This window comes from Gobio gobio, assembly GCF_949357685.1.
Source record: "Gobio gobio genome assembly, chromosome: 18".
In the NCBI taxonomy this organism is placed as follows: Eukaryota; Metazoa; Chordata; class Actinopteri; order Cypriniformes; family Gobionidae; genus Gobio; species Gobio gobio.
Genome location: NC_137111.1, coordinates 4,526,353 through 4,545,239, shown reverse-complemented (window position 1 = coordinate 4,545,239; position 18,887 = coordinate 4,526,353). Strand labels below are relative to the sequence as shown.

Here is an 18,887-nt window from a genome sequence, read left to right as displayed (position 1 = left end):
CCCCTCTCAATCATCAATGTTTTGCGGCTGTGGGAACAATCTTCACATGAACAGAATCATGTCCCAAATCTTCAATCTTTAATGAGCCGTTTACACAATTTATATTCCATAAAAAAAGTGAAACTCCATCCTGGATGTTGCCCTCCAGAGCGTGCACAAAGATAAAACCATAAAAGGAATCATTTCACAGCTGGAAATAACAAATATGTGTAATGGAGGCCCGCTAGTAGTTGCTGTGCGAGTAAACCTCACTCATCTGATCTCAAGAGGTGCTCTAGTGACTGACACTAGAGGTTGCAGCCTTTAGCCTCCTAGTTAGAGCGTCCGACTCTCATACCGGCGGACCCGGGTTCGCACCTCGCTTGGAGCGGGTGGTTCGAACAGGAGGGGTTACGTTACATTGGTGCCATGACCCAGATGGGGGTGAGTGTAACAGAGGCCAGCTAGTAGTTACTGTGCGAGTAAACAAATGGAAACAAAGTGTCTAGAAACAAGAGGAAAAGAAACGTATAAGGAGTTGTTTTTTTTAAGTTATGGAAAAATACAAAAGAGGCTATGTGACATTTCTTCACTTCATTCTCTTTTGGTGACTGAACATAATGGAAGTGAATGGTGACTTATATTACATTCAGGAAGAGAACAAAAGGAAGGGCTGTAGGAGGCCTCTAAATCTCACAGTTCATTTTATGGTCATATTGTTCAAAGGCAGAAATGCTACAGTGTTTTCTTTTGTGTATCTGTATATTTTTTTTCTCATATTTTTTTACTTCCCTTTTTTTCTCTCTCGTCACAATCCCAGGGACAACAGAGAGATGCACAAAAGAGCAAGGTACAGTCTTAACAGTTGTACTCTATTAAGGCTACGCTGCACAGACAGATGTAAACATTGTGTTTGTCAGCCTTTTTAAAGTGTTTCAGAAGTGATTTAAACATGTCAGGTGTATTTTGAATTTGGACACCAATCCAGGGGCCTGGTTCATCCTAAATGTCTGTGTGCACACAAAAGGCGGAGTCTATGAATGGATGTTTTTCCCTATTTTCACTTTATAAATCAGAGTTAGTGTAAAATTATTTATGACTTTTTAAATCTAAATGCTGCCATGCAGTGCTTGGACAGGTCAGGGCTATTAATATGGCAGCGGCCAGTGTTGGGGAAAGTTACTTTGAAAAGTAATGCATTACAATATTGCGTTACTCCCATAAAAAGTAACTAATTGAGTTACTTAGTTACTTTTTAAGAAAAGTAATGTGTTACGTTACTTTTGCGTTACTTTTGCGTTACTTTTTCTCACCTGGGCTGGGCTTGCTTTTTAGTTTTGTTTTTTAATAGCAAAAAAAAGTCCTTTTTTGTGCAAATGTAAAGACCTCTTCATACCAAAATTGAAATAATAAGCCTCAGGCTGAGGTATAAATGTGGTGCCATTCTGGATAATGGAAGAATATTCCGGATTCGAACCTGGGTTGATCGTGTCAAAACCAAGATTCTTAAGCCTACACTTTACTGATTACGCCACTGAAGCCATTGAACCATGTGCATCTTTTTTTTTATTCTTGTTTGGCCCAACCAGGCATTGTTAGACGGAACTAGTGTGAATAGCACTTGCCAACAAGGTACGCTATTTGCACTTGGTGTAAATAGATACTCCCTATTAATATTAGGATGGAGTTGAACTGTGAGGGATGATGTACTGTATCACCGGAACTAACCACACAGAATCACTGACCTTTTCAAAAGCCAAATACTCCAGTCAACCCCAAGATATGACTGGCAATGACCAGGAAACCTTGCATACAAGAACTAGAGTAATCACTGCCAGTTGTTCCTCAAACCCTATCTTCTGTACTGAGTTTACTAATTAGGCATTAAAAAGTATATATGCCAGGATAACTGATTTCTGATTTGAATGCTTAAGGGTATTCCCTTGCATGAGTGTAATATATTTATCAAAATGTAGTGAATTAAATGGAAGATCTGAGGCATCTGGGCTGTAATAATCTTAACAATAATTGAATTACAATATGTTGAATTAATTCTCATCAGATTCTGGTGTGAAAGTTGTTGTAATATGAAAATATGAAAAAATGAAATATGTTTTTGCTTTCCCTCATGTTTTATTTACTTACACCAATCTTTTATAACAGAGGATTTGATTCTGAAAAACTTCTTGGGAACTCACAAAACCAACATGAAGAAAATAGCAGAACGTATTTTTGAGTGCAAGAAAGAAAATGAAGTACATCTCAAGGAGGTTTACACAGAACTGTTCATCACAGAGGGAGATATGAAAGATGTCAATCATGAACATGAGATTCTGAAGATTGATGATGCTTTCAAGAAAAAACCAATACAGGACAAACCAATCAATTGCAATGATATATTTAAATCACTAAAGAAAAAAAATGAAAAAAAGATTGCGCTGACCAAGGGAGTCGCTGGCATTGGAAAAACTGTTTCTGTGTACAAGTTCATCCTGGACTGGGCAGAAGAAACAGCCAATCAGGATATAGACTGTGTTTTCCTGCTTCCATTCCGAGAGATTAACAGCATTAAAGACAGACGGGTCAATCTCCATGAATTTCTACAGGTATTTTATCCTGAACTTAAAGGAATGGAAAAATCAAAGTTATATGAGGAATGTAAACTTGCGTTTATATTTGATGGACTTGATGAGAGTCGCCTGCCTTTGAATTTTAAATGCGAAACATTGAGCAATGTTGAGGAAACATCATCTGTAGATGTGCTGTTCACAAATCTGGTCAAGGGGAATCTGCTTCCATCAGCTCTCGTCTGGGTGACCTCACGACCAGCAGCAGCCAATAAGATGATCCATCCTCAGTATGTAGGTTTGTCCACAGAGGTGCGAGGATTCACTGACCAACAGAAGGAGGAGTACTTCAGAAAGAGAATCAAAGATGAGAAGCAAGCCGACAGAATCATCTCACACATTAAGAGGTCTCGTAGTCTCTTCATCATGTGCCACATTCCTGTGTTCTGCTGGATCACGGCCGGAGTACTTCAGAATATTCTCGTAGGGAACAATGAAGAGAACATCAGCCCAACACTCACTGAAATGTACATTCACTTCCTGCTGATACAGATGAACATGAAGAGCCAGAAGTACGATGAACAAGAAGAAAGAGAACGGACAAAGCTCTTAAAATCAAACTGCACAATGATTAGGAAATTAGCCAAGCTAGCGTTTAAACAGCTGAAGAAGGAAAACATTGTGTTCTATGAGAAAGATCTGAGAGAATGTGGTATTAATGTGAATGTAGACACTGAGTTCACAGGAATGATTGCTGAGCTCTTTAAGACGGAAGATGGACTTCACGAAGTAAAGGTCTTCTGCTTTGTGCATCTGAGTGTTCAAGAGTTCCTCGCTGCAGTGTATGTGTTCCTCTGCTACCTGAACAAGAACATGAAGGAGCTTCAGTTTTTCTTTGATGAGCATGAAGAAAATATCACAATGCAGGAGCTACTAGAGAAGGCTGTTGATAAAGCCATGACTAGTGGGAGAGGACATCTGGATCTCTTCCTGCGGTTTCTGCTGGGAATTTCACTGGAATCCAGTCAAAACCTGCTCGAAGGCCTGTTCCAAGACACCGTAGACACCGAAGACACCGAAGACACAGAAGACACCGAAGACACCGAAGATACCACAAAGAGCATCACAAACACAATTGAATATATTAAAGAACAACTACACAGGGACATCCCAGATGAAGCAGATGAAGCTTCAGTCAACCTATTCTACTGCTTACTTGAGCTCAAGGATCATTCATTATTTGAGGAAATCCAGAGATACCTCAGTTCAGATGCACAATCAAGAAGAAAACTCTCATCTTCAATGTGCACAGTGCTGAGCTACGTACTGCTGATGTCAGAGAAGGTGCTTGATGAGTTCGACCCAAAGAGGTTCACATCATCACAAGCCGGCTACACGAAACTTGTTCCAGCTGTGAGATGTTGCAGAAAGGCCCTGTGAGTAACTGACCCCTGTTTAATTCAAGTTTCCTATCAGTCAGTCGCGTTCAACGTTAATTGTCAGTGACTGAAGAATAGGGATCTCGCCTTAGAGCCCATTCACCTTCAAGTGGTAACAGAATGAGCCAATGCACGTTGGCTAGTAAGATTTGTAACGTAAACCACACCCGCGTTTCAGGGTATATAAGGGTCTGCGCGCAATACTCACATCAATCTTTCGCTTCGGCGCCGAGCGGACATTTGTTTCACTCTGCTCTACAATCAAAGTTGTGGTCAACGGATGTTGGTGTGATGGTATGTTCCAGCGGAGGTTGCGACTGCTCAGTGTGCATGGCTACTGCAAGCATCTTTCCCCTGGGTGCTTCAACACTAAAGAGCTTGAATTTCAGATTAAAGAGCAAATAAAGAGCAAATGCTGGGTGTGTGATGTTACGTATTTTCCACCCTTGTACTTCTGGATGTGGTAATTTTCTGGCCCCGTCTGACAGCCACACTCTCTGCCTCACATGTCTGGACCAGAAGCACGCTGAGGTAGCATTTGATGGCGAACCCTGTTGGAGTTCCTCCAGCATCCTCGGTAGTCAGATATGGCGGAGACATCAGACGCCATGTCTAGTACTCGTGTGTATGTCCAGTTGGTCAGCCCCTGTATTAGAGTAGATGCCCATATGTTGTGACTCCCCTCTTTAGGTGATCCCATATGAAACTCCATGGTAACAGCTTCCCTGTTGGCGAGCCTGTTTCTTTCCCTTGGTAGAGTTCCCTGCCATCTCTCTATAGTATGGAATCCACTTCTGGAATAGGCGGGATCTACTTCAGAGATCTGAAGTAGGGAACGGAGAGGTTAATACCCGTCACCTGAATCTCCTGTACCTCCTGTCTCAGCTCCTCAGTAAAAACTTGAGTATTGTATTTGAAAATCTCACTAGCCAACGTGCATTGCTCCTTCTGTTACCACGTGAAGGTGAATGGGCTCTAGGGAAAGAACCCAATTCATAATTCACTGATGATTAAAGTCTCCATTCCTTCCTTTAGGGAACAGGGGTTACATTAGTAACCTAGACATTTTTATTCTACATCACTAAACAACTGAATGTCAAAATACTGTGTGAAATATCTTGCTGTCCTGATTATGAAGGTTACAATGTGCTATTTGCAAAACACTGAACATCAGAAAATATTCTGAGTAAACGTTCTGTTTTGGCAGATTTGACAGCTGTGGTCTCGATGAAACATGCTGTGAAACTGTATATTCAGTTCTACAATCAGAGTCCAATCTGACAGCGCTGGACCTTAGTGCAAATCCCCTGAATGACTCAGCAGTGAGGCATCTATCTGATGGACTGAAGAGTCCACACTGTCAACTGAACATACTGAGGTTTGACATTCACATTCACTCATTTACTATGTTCAAATATGTGGATGAATAGCTGTTTCATAACTATGACTAGTAGACATTTCCCCGTTTATTTTGCAGTAAGAATGTATCAGTGGATTTTTCTCAAATCACACAAGGCAGACAACCCAGTTTCGGTTTTCACAAAAAAAACATGCATGAATGTGAAAATAAAGTGCATGACATGCTTGATGTTAAACAGAGTTATTAAAGGGATAGACAACTGACTCACCCTCAAGCCATCCTAGATGTATTTGACATTCTTCTTTCAGACAAATACAATCTGAGTTATATTTAAAAATGTCTTGGCTCTTCCAAGCTTTATAATGGCAGTGAATGGTAGCCCAAAATTTTAAGACCAAAAAAGTGTATCCATCCATTATAAAAGTGCTCCACATGGCTCCTGGGGTTAATAAAGGCCTTCTGAAGCGAATCGATGGGTTTTTGTAAGAAAAATATCCATATTTAACATGTTTCGCTTTTTTTGTAAGTTGAATACAGAAGGCGCCCATGGCCTTCAATGTAGAGACAGGAGTGGAGGAAGCTGCTGTTGTAGCAGCCCCTATGTACAGAGAATGAGGCGTATATTGCTCTGGGGTAGGGATGTAACGATACATCGTATATCAAGATATCACAATATTAAAATGCGACAATATATATTGTTAATGTAAAAGATATGATTCGCGGTATAGAGTTAGTTTTCACCAAGGCTCAGCTTCCTGTATTTATAAGGTAGGCCTATAATTCAATCAAAAATGTGAATTCTGTCATCATGTACTCACCCGTCGCTTCAAACTAGGGATGTTAATGATTAATCGATGATCAATTAATTGTCGATAATACATTTAATCGATAAAACTTATCAATCATCGATTAAGCAGGGTCATGTGAGTGCGTGCAGCTCAACCGCAAAACAAAATGAAGCGAGCGCGCCAGAGTTATGTTTGGGACCATTATACAGCTGGAGTTGCACCTTCATCATGACTATAAGTTTGCGTGTGCATTCACAGCCTTTTATTTTCTGCAAATGCAAGTTGTAATATTTTGTGTTTATTTTGTGTAGGCCTATCTATATGTGATTTATCTCATATAGGATGCATTTGGTTAAGAATTAGAGAGGTAGTAAAGTGTGCTGGTGATCAGCTTCAGAGCGCGCAGCTCATATAATAATGACTATAATTGGGACTGTCATGTTACATAACATTATAAAGAGAGCAATATTGTAATAAATTGTTGTGAATTCTTTGGGTTTAGTTGCCTGTTTCATCGCATTGCTCCAAAAAGAATGTGTGCACAACACGAAAAGCATGTAACATTTGCATAATATTGTGTAGAGATTTAATTTGTAATATTATGCTTATTTTGTATATATCTGATCAATATCATATAGGATGTGTTTCTTTGAGCTAAATAACACACTAGCAAAGAGCTTCAGTGTACCGGTGTTCATTCAGCACACGCTCATATAGCAATGTACAATTAATTATAACTATGATTAGGACTGTCATATTACATAACATTAATGAGAACACTATTTTAATAAATCGTTATGAATTCATTGGGTTTATTTGTCCATTCTGAATAACACGCATCTGAGGCGGCGTTGGTGACGCATTGTATTAGAGGTTATATTTGATTATTAAATAAGTAATTTAATTAAATAATCAATCATATCGACTCATTTTATAATCCTATTTCCCTTTATTTTTATTAAAACCCTTCTCATTGATTTGGTGAGGAACATGATGTTTTGAGCAGCAGGGATTAATCCACCTAAAGGATTATTAAGAACACAATACTAATACTGTGTTTGACCCCCTTTTGCCTTCAGAACTGCCTTAATTCTACGTGGCATTGATTCAACAAGGTGCTGAAAGCATTCTTTAGAAATGTTGGCCCATATTGATAGGATAGCATCTTGCAGTTGATGGAGATTTGTGGGATGCACATCCAGGGCACGAAGCTCCCGTTCCACCACATCCCAAAGATGCTCTATTGGGTTGAGATCTGGTGACTGTGGGGGCCATTTTAGTACAGTGAACTCATTGTCATGTTCAAGAAACCAATTTGAAATGATTCGAGCTTTGTGACATGGTGTATTATCCTGCTGGAAGTAGCCATCAGAGGATGGGTACATGGTGGTCATAAAGGGATGGACATGGTCAGAAACAATGCTCAGGTAGGCTGTGGCATTTAACCGATGCCCAATTGGCACTAAGGGGCCTAAAGTGTGCCAAGAAAACATCCCCCACACCATTACACCACCACCACCAGCCTGCACAGTGGTAACAAGGCATGATGGATCCATGTTCTCATTCTGTTTATGCCAAATTCTGACTCTACCATCTGAATGTCTCAACAGAAATTGAGACTCATCAGACGAAGCAACATTTTTCCAGTCTTCAACTGTCCAATTTTGGTGAGCTTGTGCAAATTGTAGCCTCTTTTTCCTATTTGTAGTGGAGATGAGTGGTACCCGGTGGGGTCTTCTGCTGTTGTAGCCCATCCGCCTCAAGGTTGTGCGTTTTGTGGCTTCACAAATGCTTTGCTGCATATCTCGGTTTTTCCCTTTTCACACCATTCTTTGTAAACCATAGAAATGGTTGTGCGTGAAAATCCCAGTAACTGAGCAGATTGTGAAATACTCAGACCGACCCGTCTGGCACCACCAACCATGCCACGCTCAAAATAGCTTAAATCACCTTTCTTTCCCATTCTGACATTCAGTTTGGAGTTCAGGAGATTGTCTTGACCAGGACCACACCCCTTAATGCATTGAAGCAACTGCCATGTGATTGGTTGATAAGATAATTGCATTAATGAAAAATTGAACAGGTGTTCCTAATAATCCTTTAGGTGAGTGTATATATATATGTCTCAGTCAGTCAGTCTATAAACAGAATAATAGCAAGGAAAAACGCAATCACATCAACCTAAAATAATACTAGAAGAGGAAACAGAAACAGAGGGCTTATATACACAGAAAACTGAGGAGCTAATTAACAAGACACACCTGATACGAGGACTCTAATTAATCAGTAACCTAGGAGGCAAACATGTGGGTAAAAAGAGACCTGATACTAATCAACACACAAGAAGGTTCCCTCAACTTGCTAAATCGTCCACATGATTTACTAATTTGTTCCCTCAATTTATAGATTGTGCCCACGATATACTAATTTGTTCCTGCAATTTGCTAAATCGTGTCCACGATTTATAAATCGAGGAAACTAATTAGTAAATCATGTGGACGGTTTAACAAGTTGAGGGAACTAAATAGTAAAATGTGTGCATGATTTATAAATCGAGGGAACTAATTAGTAAAGTGAGAACAATTTACTTTTTTTCTTGCACGTCATGTGTGGGGCTCCGTAGAAAACATGTTGAAAACAAATAAAAAACAAACTCTAAAAAAGACTAAACAAAGTCAAAATGTGACAGTATTATGAATCACTTTATAATCAAATCGTTACCATCTGAATTTTAACTGAATCAAATTGTAAGGAAAGTTAAGATTCACACCTCTATTGAAAAATCTGGATTTTTTTTTTCAAATTCCAATTATTTCCAATGAAATAATACCCTAATTTTTGGTTTTCATTAAGGGATTCTTATGAACATGTCATAAAAACAATTTAAAAACATGTTTCCTTTCCTTGTGAATTTGGTTATTACAGTAGCTTTATTTTCAATTCATTAGTCAAATCCTCTGCACAGCATGCTCAGAGAACCATATTACTCCCAGTTCTTGCCTTATTTTAGTAAGACAGATTCAGTGTGTTTATAACTTGAGAACTGCTGTCAGTGATATTAGACTCTAGACTCTCCCCTGTGAAGGTCTCCTTCACTTCCCTTCCCCTCTGTACAGATGAAAACTTTATCGAAATGATCGGAAACGACTAAAAACGCTGTTTTATGCATGCCAGACAAGTAATTTGACAGTCATTTTGTAAAGAAAAACTATGCGCCTGTGGAAATACGCATTCAAACGAGCTTGCCTATAGACTAAACACTTAATGCTTATGTGCATGCCTTCACTGTTCTCGCAGATTCACATTTTTTATTTTAAGTTTAAAAGCTCACAGCTTTAGCAGGCTCTTCACTGGACTTGGGCAGAGAGAGACGTTTACCTCACAGCTTTAGCAGGCTCTTCGCTGGACTCAGACAGAGAGAAGCTTTTACTTCACAGCATTAGCAGGCTCTTTACTAGACTCAGGCAGAGAGAGACGTTTACTTCACAGCATTAGCAGGCTCTTTACTAGACTCAGGCAGTGAGAAGGGTATGCATACTTCACGGCTTTGGCCGGCTCTTGACTCACGGCTTTAGCAGGCTCTTCACTGGACTTGGACAGAGAGGAGGAACATGGATACTTCACGGCTTTGGCAGGTTCTTTACTGGACTCAGGCAGAGAGAAGATACGTATACTTCCCAGCTTTTAGCAGGCTCCTTACTCACAGCTTGTAGCAGGCCCTTCACTGGACTCAGACAGAAAGAAGATACGTATACTTCACGGCTTTTAGCATTTCCTGCCACTGGATTCAACAGGGAGAGAAGCGAGTATTTTCAACCACATCAATGGGCCTCCACAGCCCTTAGCATGTCCTGCAACTTGAATCAAACAGGGAGAGAGGGGAGTATTTTCAACCACATCAACGGGCTTTCACAGCTTTTAGCGTTTTTCCTACAGCTGAATTCAACGAAGAGAGAGATGAGTATTTGCAATCACATTAAAGGCTTTCACAGGAACCGCCGATGCCTTCCGTAATTCAATCCCACACTCGTGTTTCACCGCAACCCACACAAGTAATCACACGTGCACATGTATACATAAAGCACTGCAAATCTCACAACTCACAGAAAAAGTGAAGACATGGGGTCTCGTCCGCCACTCGCTGATACAGAGGTGATATAGACAGCGGCTGTGAAGCGCAAACCACTCGATGCAGTTACAGTCCTCCACAACAGATTCCGATCGTCCTCACTCCAGTTCCTCACTTCCTCCTTCAGTCTGTCCTTTTTCCTGGCCCGGGTCCAAACATTTCTTCTCCTTCCTCCTCCTTCTCCTCCACTCCTTTTTGTTCCCTCTCCCCCCTCTGTCTTCCCCATCCGTCTTCTCCTTCCGTCTGCCTTTTTTAAACTCAATCACAATGCCCTTTTATACTCTCCTATTGCAATACACGCCCCAATCACCGCTCTGTTCTTCCTGCTCACACACCTGATCGCAATTCCTGTCATCAATCCCGTCATTCATCCATACACCGGGAACCGGCAGCTTCCTCAGTTCCTCGCCGAAAACACTCCCCACGGAAACTCGAGCTCCGTTTCCAGTTCCTCCCTGTTCGAAAATAGTCACCCTGTGACATACAGCCCAAACAATCTCTCTTCCATTAATTTCCTTTTATCACGGTAAAGCTGCTTTTAAACAATCTATATTGTAAAAAGGGTTATATAAATGAAGGTGACTTGACTTGAGATTAACTGTATCAGTTGCATTCATGTACGATTTGCTGTATTGTTGAGCACAAATTCACAGAAGAGTTATAAAATTAACCTTCAGGAGTGGACCCTGGGGCATTTTTTGGCACTTGGAGATGTTTTGATGCCCTGACATTTGTGCTTATTTCGGTTCCTCATAATATTTTAAAGTATCATTACATTGTATTTAGTACAAACATGCAGTTCAGATTATAAACCCCTCCTGATCTGACACATTGATATCACTGTTTGTTTCGTTCTCTACACAGGCTCTCTGGGTGTTATCTCACTGCTCAGTCCTGTCAAAGTTTGTCTTCAGCTCTACAATCCTCAGACTCTGTCCTGAGAGAGCTGGACCTGAGTAACAATGACCTACAGGATTCAGGAGTGAAGTTGCTCTCTGATGTACTGAAGAGCTGTAAACTGCAGATACTGAGGTTTGAGTTTCAAAAACTCAGAATGTTTTATTTTCCTTCATTAAGGTAATATCTGAAAATCACACTTCTGAATATCTGTATTCAATTGCTGTTTTTCTTGTTCAGATTTTCCACCTGTAATCTCAATGCTCAGTCTTGTGAGAGTTTGTCTTCAACTCTACAATCCTCAAACTGTGTCCTGAGAGAGCTGGACCTGAGTAACAATGATCTGCAGGATTCAGGAGTCAATCTGCTCTCGGATGGATTAAAGAGCTGTTCGCTGGAGATACTGAGGTTTGAGTTCCAAATACTTTCAATATATTTTTTTCATTAATTACTGAAAATCACACTGCTGAATTTATTTTGTATGAAATTACTGTTTTTCTTGTTCAGATTATCCATATGTAATCTCAATGCTCAGTCTTGTGAGAGTTTGTCATCTGTTTTACAATCCTCAAACTGTGTCCTGAGAGAGCTGGACCTGAGTAACAATGACCTGCAGGATTCTGGAGTACAGGTTCTTTCTGATGGACTGAAGAGAAACTGTAACCTGAAGATTCTGAGGTAAATGGTTTTCCTTAACCTCCTGGGGTCGGTGGTCACGCTCGCTTTTTTTCTTAGTGCGAAAGAGACTCAAAATACTCCATCAATTTTAATCATTCAAATGAGTGTTATACATCATTCAAAACTGTGAAATGTCTTCCTTTATTTGTGTACACTCACAGTAAAAACAAAATGTTCTGCTTTTTGCTAAATACATGCAAACAAACATGATGTGTGATCTACCGTCTCTCAATGAAATCCATTCTGATACTTGTCATAAAATAAACTGTAACTTAGCGAATACTTGTCACACAAACATGAGACATATGCCTGAAGAAACATTAAAATGTCAGGTTTTAAATAATGTAAGTCAAATCGAAAATAAATATTCTCTGTTTATGTAATATGTTTGAAAAGAGAGAGATGTTATTTGTTCGCGGGTTCGCTAATGTGGCCACACCCCTGGAGAGCATGCACTATTCAAAGGCAAATTCTGAGGTGATCCATGCAAACAGAGTCAACACCTGCATCAACTCAAAAAAGTCACAAGTTTAGTCAACTCATAAGTTTAGTCAGATTCAAGTTTAGTCAACTCCATCTGTGTTTGATCATCGCTCTGAATCTGATCTGGATGTAGTCTTTGACGAAAATGGGATTTTCTCAGCTTTTTGTTCAAAATGTTGCTTTTTTATTAAACATACCCATATTTAAGTGTTGATAAAAAAGGAATGCTTGAAGCTTGAAAAAAACGTTTTTTTTTGTTTTGTTTTTTAAAGCAGAGGGTCTGTTCTTTCTTTTGATATATTGCATGCTCAGATATTCATACAACAAAATATTCTATGGGCCATTACATTTTTGTGAAAAAGATCAAAAACCCTGGTCGTGGCTGGCAACTTTTTAAAAAAATGCTGGCGGGGAAAGAGTGAAACAGCAAAACGACTGTTTAAATATCCATATTCTGCATGTCTCTGTGTGATGTCTGCATGTCTCATTATTTTATATTGTAATAATATTTCAGTCTGGTATTCTGATTCCCCTTGAATCAGACTAAATTCCCGAATTATTTTGTACATTTAATATTGACATTAATGATATCTGCAATACATTATGTTGGTTCTGTTCTGTTTACCCATCTTGCCCAGAACAGAATCATACTGCCAATCCAAACTGTGTGCTAATAGTCAATTAATCATCTTTGACGATAGTGGTCCTGACATAAATGCAAATGTATGCCTGATGTATAAGATTGTCTATACATTTTATAAACTTTTCCACCTCTTAGTCAGTTAGTTAGTATTAGAACAAATGCGTATCGCTCCACAAGAGGTGTGTTAAGAGGAGATTGTATTATACCATTCAGACGGAGTAATAGTAGCAGTCTGCTTTCTCTGTTAAGGCTGCACGAGAATGGAATGCTATTCTAGCACCTATAAGAGATGATACATATCAATTATTTAGAGTTCAGGTAAAGAAATTGTTCATAGTCCCATTTGGGGCAATAAAAAGTTTAAACCAGGCAGGTTGGAAGCAGGTTTCAAGATTTGGGCCAACAAGGGCATCCATAAGATAGCAGATCTATATGTTAACAATACTCTTATGACATTTGAATCAGGGCTCTGAACCGGTTCAAGGAACGAAAACGAAAACTGGAAACGGACGAAATTTTAAGAGGAACAAAAACAAAAACGAAATCAAAATCAATTTGAATCGTTCTGAACAGAAACGTTAATTTGAAATGACCATTAACCGGTTAATAACGTTATTTTATCGTTCTCTTTAATATTTTAATTTGGCAGTGACCAATAATGAATAGAGTAGCTACAGCATGTGATGTGACGGATCAAGCGTGAGTGAAATGCCGTGCACCAGTCATCTATGAATCTACCGGTAACGCAAGTCAGTATAGATCGCGCATTTTCATGCCTCAAGTAGACATTTCTTTCCCCGCTGAGGTCTACAATGAAAGCGCAGGTATTGGAGGACATTATTTTCGTACGTTTAAATAAGCAGTACGGACTTTAAGCTCAAATAGTCTGATTTAGGCTAGTTTGTGGATTTTGTTTAAGCCTATCCAAGTAGGTTACTAGCATCTATCAAACATTTTTCCTATAGTCTTTCAGATTGCCAATACAGGACAGGTCAATGTTTTCTATATAGATGGTTGATGCTTCGTATTAAATGGTACGTTATATTGCATTAAATGATCAAGCTTTATTAGCTGACTGAATTTGATTATGTGATGCAAGGACGTGTTGTGCAGTGTTTGCTTTGAAAATACCAGTTGACAGTGCATTAAAAGAGCAATGGTTATCCAGTTTATTTATTCTTTATTCATGCAATTTTTAAAACAAGTCATGTTGAAAAAAAGGTTATGTACAAAGAATGTTATCACTCTTCTGAAAAGAATAGGCATATAGAGGGCATATAGACCATTAAAACAGGTCAATATTTGTCCCGCTGTTTATGCTTTGTAATTAATGCATGTATTTCTGTTGTGGTTTTAAAAATGTTATGAAATAAATATTCAAGTTTAATTATCATGCGTTATATTATTATTGAGTGAAAATAAGTATTTATTTATACATATTTGTTTAAAGTATAGGCTAAATTAAAATAACGTTATTAACCGTTATTTTTTCAAATCAAACCGTTTTCGGAACAGTAATGTTTAATGAGGAACGCAAAAACGGAAACGTTAAAATATCGATTCTGCTCGGAGTGAACCGATTTATATTTTTTTTCCGTTTTTAAGCCCTGATTTGAAGAAATAGTTAATACATACAATATTCCTACAAAACATTTCTTTAAATATTTACAAATAAGAAATGTCATACTCAAATCACAAAATAATTATCTGGGTATGCCAACATTGTCTATCTTAGAAAAAGAAATGACAAGAAATTGGTCTAGTCAAGGTTTAATTTCATCATTATACAATATGCTGGTGTCAGGATCAAAGGAATCTTCAATATATAAACTGGAAGCCTGGAAATTGGATATCAATGAGGATATTCAGATGTAGGACTGGATGGAAGCATGTAAAAAAGCTCAATCACAGACAATGAACACACGTCTGAAACTGCTACAATATAAGTGGTTGATGCGGATTTATATAACTCCAGTGGTATTGCATAAATATAATGGAAATGTCCCTGACACTTGCTTAAGATGTAGCAAATTTAAAGATACATTATATCATTGCATATGGGAGTGTGAAGAAGTTACACATTTTTGGAAAGGTGTGAAAGAAATGATAGAGAAGATCCTGGATGTTAACATCCCCTTGTCACCTTTACTTTTTTTATTTCATTTATATCCTAAAGAGATCAAGTTAAAAAAGAAAGATTATATATTTATAAATATAGGTATTCTTCAAGCAAAACGGCTTATTTCTTTAAATTGGAAAAGTATTTGTGCTCCAAGTATTGGACGTTGGCTAAAAGAAATGGTAACAAATATGTCAATGGAAAAGATAACTTATATTTTAAGGAATACAGTTACAGTTTTTGATGGAGTTTGGGGACCTTTCAGATCATTCTTAAAACATGGTGGAGTTGGAAAGGTGTCAATAGAAGACTAAGAAAAGAGGTGGTATTGAATACCAATATAAAATACTGAGAAGCTTTGTTGTTGTTGTTGTTGTTGTTTGTTTTTTGTTCTCATTGTTTAAAAAAAAGGAAAACAAAAATAAATAAATAAATGGTTCATTAGTAGTAGGGTTGGGAATCGCCTAACGATTCCGGTTCCGATTCCGGTTCCATTCAAATTATTAAACAAATAATGGTAAAGGAAAAAGGCACAATACGCAACTCAAACAATTCTTTTGTGTTTATTACTTGCTCTAAAATTATTTTACAGGTTGGCAATGTCAAAAAAAGTCCTGTACTGTACATATATTACAGTATTAATTAAGCCATTCTTTTTTTTTCAAATGAACACCTAATGAAATTGTCTTATTACATTTTCTCTCTCTCTAAATAAAACCAAGTTATAAATTATATTTATTAGTTATATTTATGAATTAGTTGTATATTAATTTAATAGTAATTCAGTTATTCAGGGAACTTGTAAATAATAAATGGTAATTCAGCATTACAAAGGTAATTGTGCCTAAACGCTTGCCTAAACCATGGTGACTCAACGGTTGACAAAGGATATAGGCCTTTCACTATAAATATGGTAACAGCCCTGTGACACTCATCTATTCTCTGTTGTCATTTTCCCTTTACTCGCTAAAGTAAACGGATTTACCGTCTCCGAAGTTCCAAGAGGGGGTGTGGGAGTGGCGCATTGTTTAACATCTGAAAAAATATAAATAATATTTCTATATATATATTGATAGTCTATAGTTTATTACTATTGAAATAACATATTTACCCATGTATGAATTCCTACCTGGCGATGGGGACGTGCAAAGTGCAGTAGTCTTCTTTAAACAGTTGAAAATATTGCATGTTTTGAGGTTGATTCTGTGCTGAAGCAAATGTTTTGTCAAATTGCTAGTGCAGCCTCCTTTGCATGTTATTAACTTTTCACATGTGTTACATTTTGCTTCATTATCATTCATTCTTTGGGAATGAATCTATACTTGTGACTTTCTCTTCGCCATGCTGGTGGTCAACGAGAAAATATCTTACGCAAAATCGTAAATGTGTAGCGCGAGGGCTTTCAGTGCTGAACTGTGTTAATTGGTTGCACTCCTGGAAGCGGCAGGCCATGTAATTAATATTCATGATGAGGTGAGCTGTTGCTCGCTATCAAAGGATACGCTCCCAGCGCTTCGCACACACTTTGCACCAGAACCATTTATAAAACCGAATATAAAAATATTTGTCAGGTAACCGTGCGTTTAACCCTCTGGAGTCTGAGCTATTTTGGGGCCCTTTAGAAGTTTTGACATGCTCTTACATTTGTGGTTTTTTTTCAGTTGCTTATAAACACATTAATAGCAAAAGTGTAATTACACTGTATTCAGCACAAACTGGGCTACAAAGAATATGTGAGCAACATGTATGTACATGCTTGTATTTTTGAGAGAAAAATGTTTATGCACGGATTTTGAAAAAACAAAAAAATTTGTTTTAAAATTAAGGCCTCAAAACACACAATAGATATCTGTTCCCACGACTTTTGACTCCTGTCTGTATTTGTATAGAGTTTTTTCTTTAAACTGATGTGAGAATCATTGAGCCTACTCATTCACATAAAACAATACACTGATTTAAAATTTGTAAGACAGTTTCTCTTCACAAAGGCAATATGCGAGGAGGCGTGATATCTAATGAATAATGATGAGATAGCACCTGAGATAACAAAGGACTTGCATTAATGAGCTGCATAATGAATGAGCTTCAGGTAGGCCTATGTGACAGAGAGGAACAGAGCAAAGGAAATATATTTTTTTTGTAGTTTATTTTATTTGGAATGTAATCAACAAAGGCCTGTTATATTTTAAATGATCAGAAGATTTGACTACACTGCAAAAAATGCTCTTCTTATTTGGTATTTTTTCTTGTTTCCAGTTCAAATATTTAAAATTCTTAAATCAAGATTAATTTACTAGATAAGTACAAATTTCTGGGGGGAAATCAAAATGAAGTGAGTTTTTGCTTAGTTAGTTAGTTAGTTAACTTTATTGTCCCCAAGGGGAAATTCTGCTTGGGCACAGTGCAGAGTTGCTTCATAAAGGTAGACCAGATAACTTAAAACAATCTATATTATCTGCCACAACAATTTATGATTTATTAAACTATAATTTATGATTTATAACACCAATTTCTTAAAACACAACAATTAGCTAATGAGATTAAAACCATGTTTTTACTCCAAACTTACTTTATATCACAAGTCAAATGTTTTAAATAACCTTATGTGATCTCATTTGGCTTTGGATCAAAAAATCAGACAGAAAATATATTTTACAATATTCTGCATAATTATAAAAGCTCGAGTAGCATTGCATTATAAATATAATGAAAATATACAGAAAATAACAGCTACCACTCAAATGACTGTGTGTTAGTGACGTCTAACTGCCAAACTAATGTTATGTGGACTGTTGCTGTGTGTGTTTGTAGGTTGTCTGGCTGTATGGTGACAGAGGAAGGCTGTCATCATGTGTCTTCAGCCCTGAGTTCAAACTCCTCACACCTGAGAGAGCTTGATCTGAGCTACAATCACCCAGGAAATTCAGGAATCAAGCTGCTCCGTGATACACTCAACCATTCAAACAGCAGACTGGACAATCTCAAGTATGTTAAGCAGGAAGAGTGTATAAGTGAATACGTTTTATTATGTTTTAGTGCAAGTTTACTGAATTCTAATTAACATTTATGCAATATATAATAATAATAATAACAATAGAGGTGTCCCCAACTAAGGATTTACATAGTCGAATCAGAATTGTCAAGTCTTGTCTATAGTCCACTGATAATCAAAACGCATATGTGTGTGTGAATGTGAGTTTGTAGTGAGTGAATGTGAGTGTGTAGTAAGTGTGTGTAGATGAGTATATAGTGAGTATATGTGAATGTGTGAGTAAAACTGTGTGTGTGTGTGTGTGTGTGAGAGAGAGAAAGAGAGAGTGTGTGAATGTGAGTGTGTAGTAATGGTGTGTGTGTGTGTGTGTGTGTGTGTGAGAGAGAGAGAGAGAGAGAGAGAGAGAGAGAGAGAGAGAGAGAGAGAATGTGAGTGTGTATTGAGTGAATGTGAGTGTGAGTGTGTGTGTGTGTGTGTGTGTGTGTGTGTGTGTGTGTGTGTGTGTGTGTGTGTGTGTGTGTGTGTGTGTGTGTGTGTGTGTGTGTGTGTGTGTGTGTGTGTGTGTGTGTGTGTAGATGAGTATATAGTGAGTATATGTGAATGTGTTAGTAAATCTGTCTGTGTGTGTCTGTGTGTGTGTGTGAGAGAGAGAGAGAGAGTGAATGTGAGTGTGTAGTGAGTGAATGTGAGTGTGTGTCTGTGTGTATATAGTGAGTATATGTGAACGTGTTAGTAAATCTGTGTGTGAGTGTGTGAGAGAGTGTGTGAATGTGTAATGAATGTGAGTGTGTGTGTGTGTGTGTGTGTGGATGA

General features: G+C 38.0%; 1 protein-coding gene across 1 annotated transcript in view; it reads left to right on the top strand.

Moving 5' to 3' along the window:
- The window catches only part of LOC307142568 (NACHT, LRR and PYD domains-containing protein 3-like), a 31,330-nt gene that overhangs the window by 1,985 nt on the left and 10,458 nt on the right, over positions 1-18,887 (top strand). The window contains exons 2-7 of the mRNA XM_079843539.1: positions 800-829; positions 2,143-3,982; positions 11,127-11,294; positions 11,400-11,567; positions 11,667-11,837; positions 17,894-18,067. Of these exons, the coding sequence (XP_079699665.1) occupies positions 800-829; positions 2,143-3,982; positions 11,127-11,294; positions 11,400-11,567; positions 11,667-11,837; positions 17,894-18,067 (2,551 nt within the window). The remainder of the gene's footprint in view (positions 1-799; positions 830-2,142; positions 3,983-11,126; positions 11,295-11,399; positions 11,568-11,666; positions 11,838-17,893; positions 18,068-18,887) is intronic.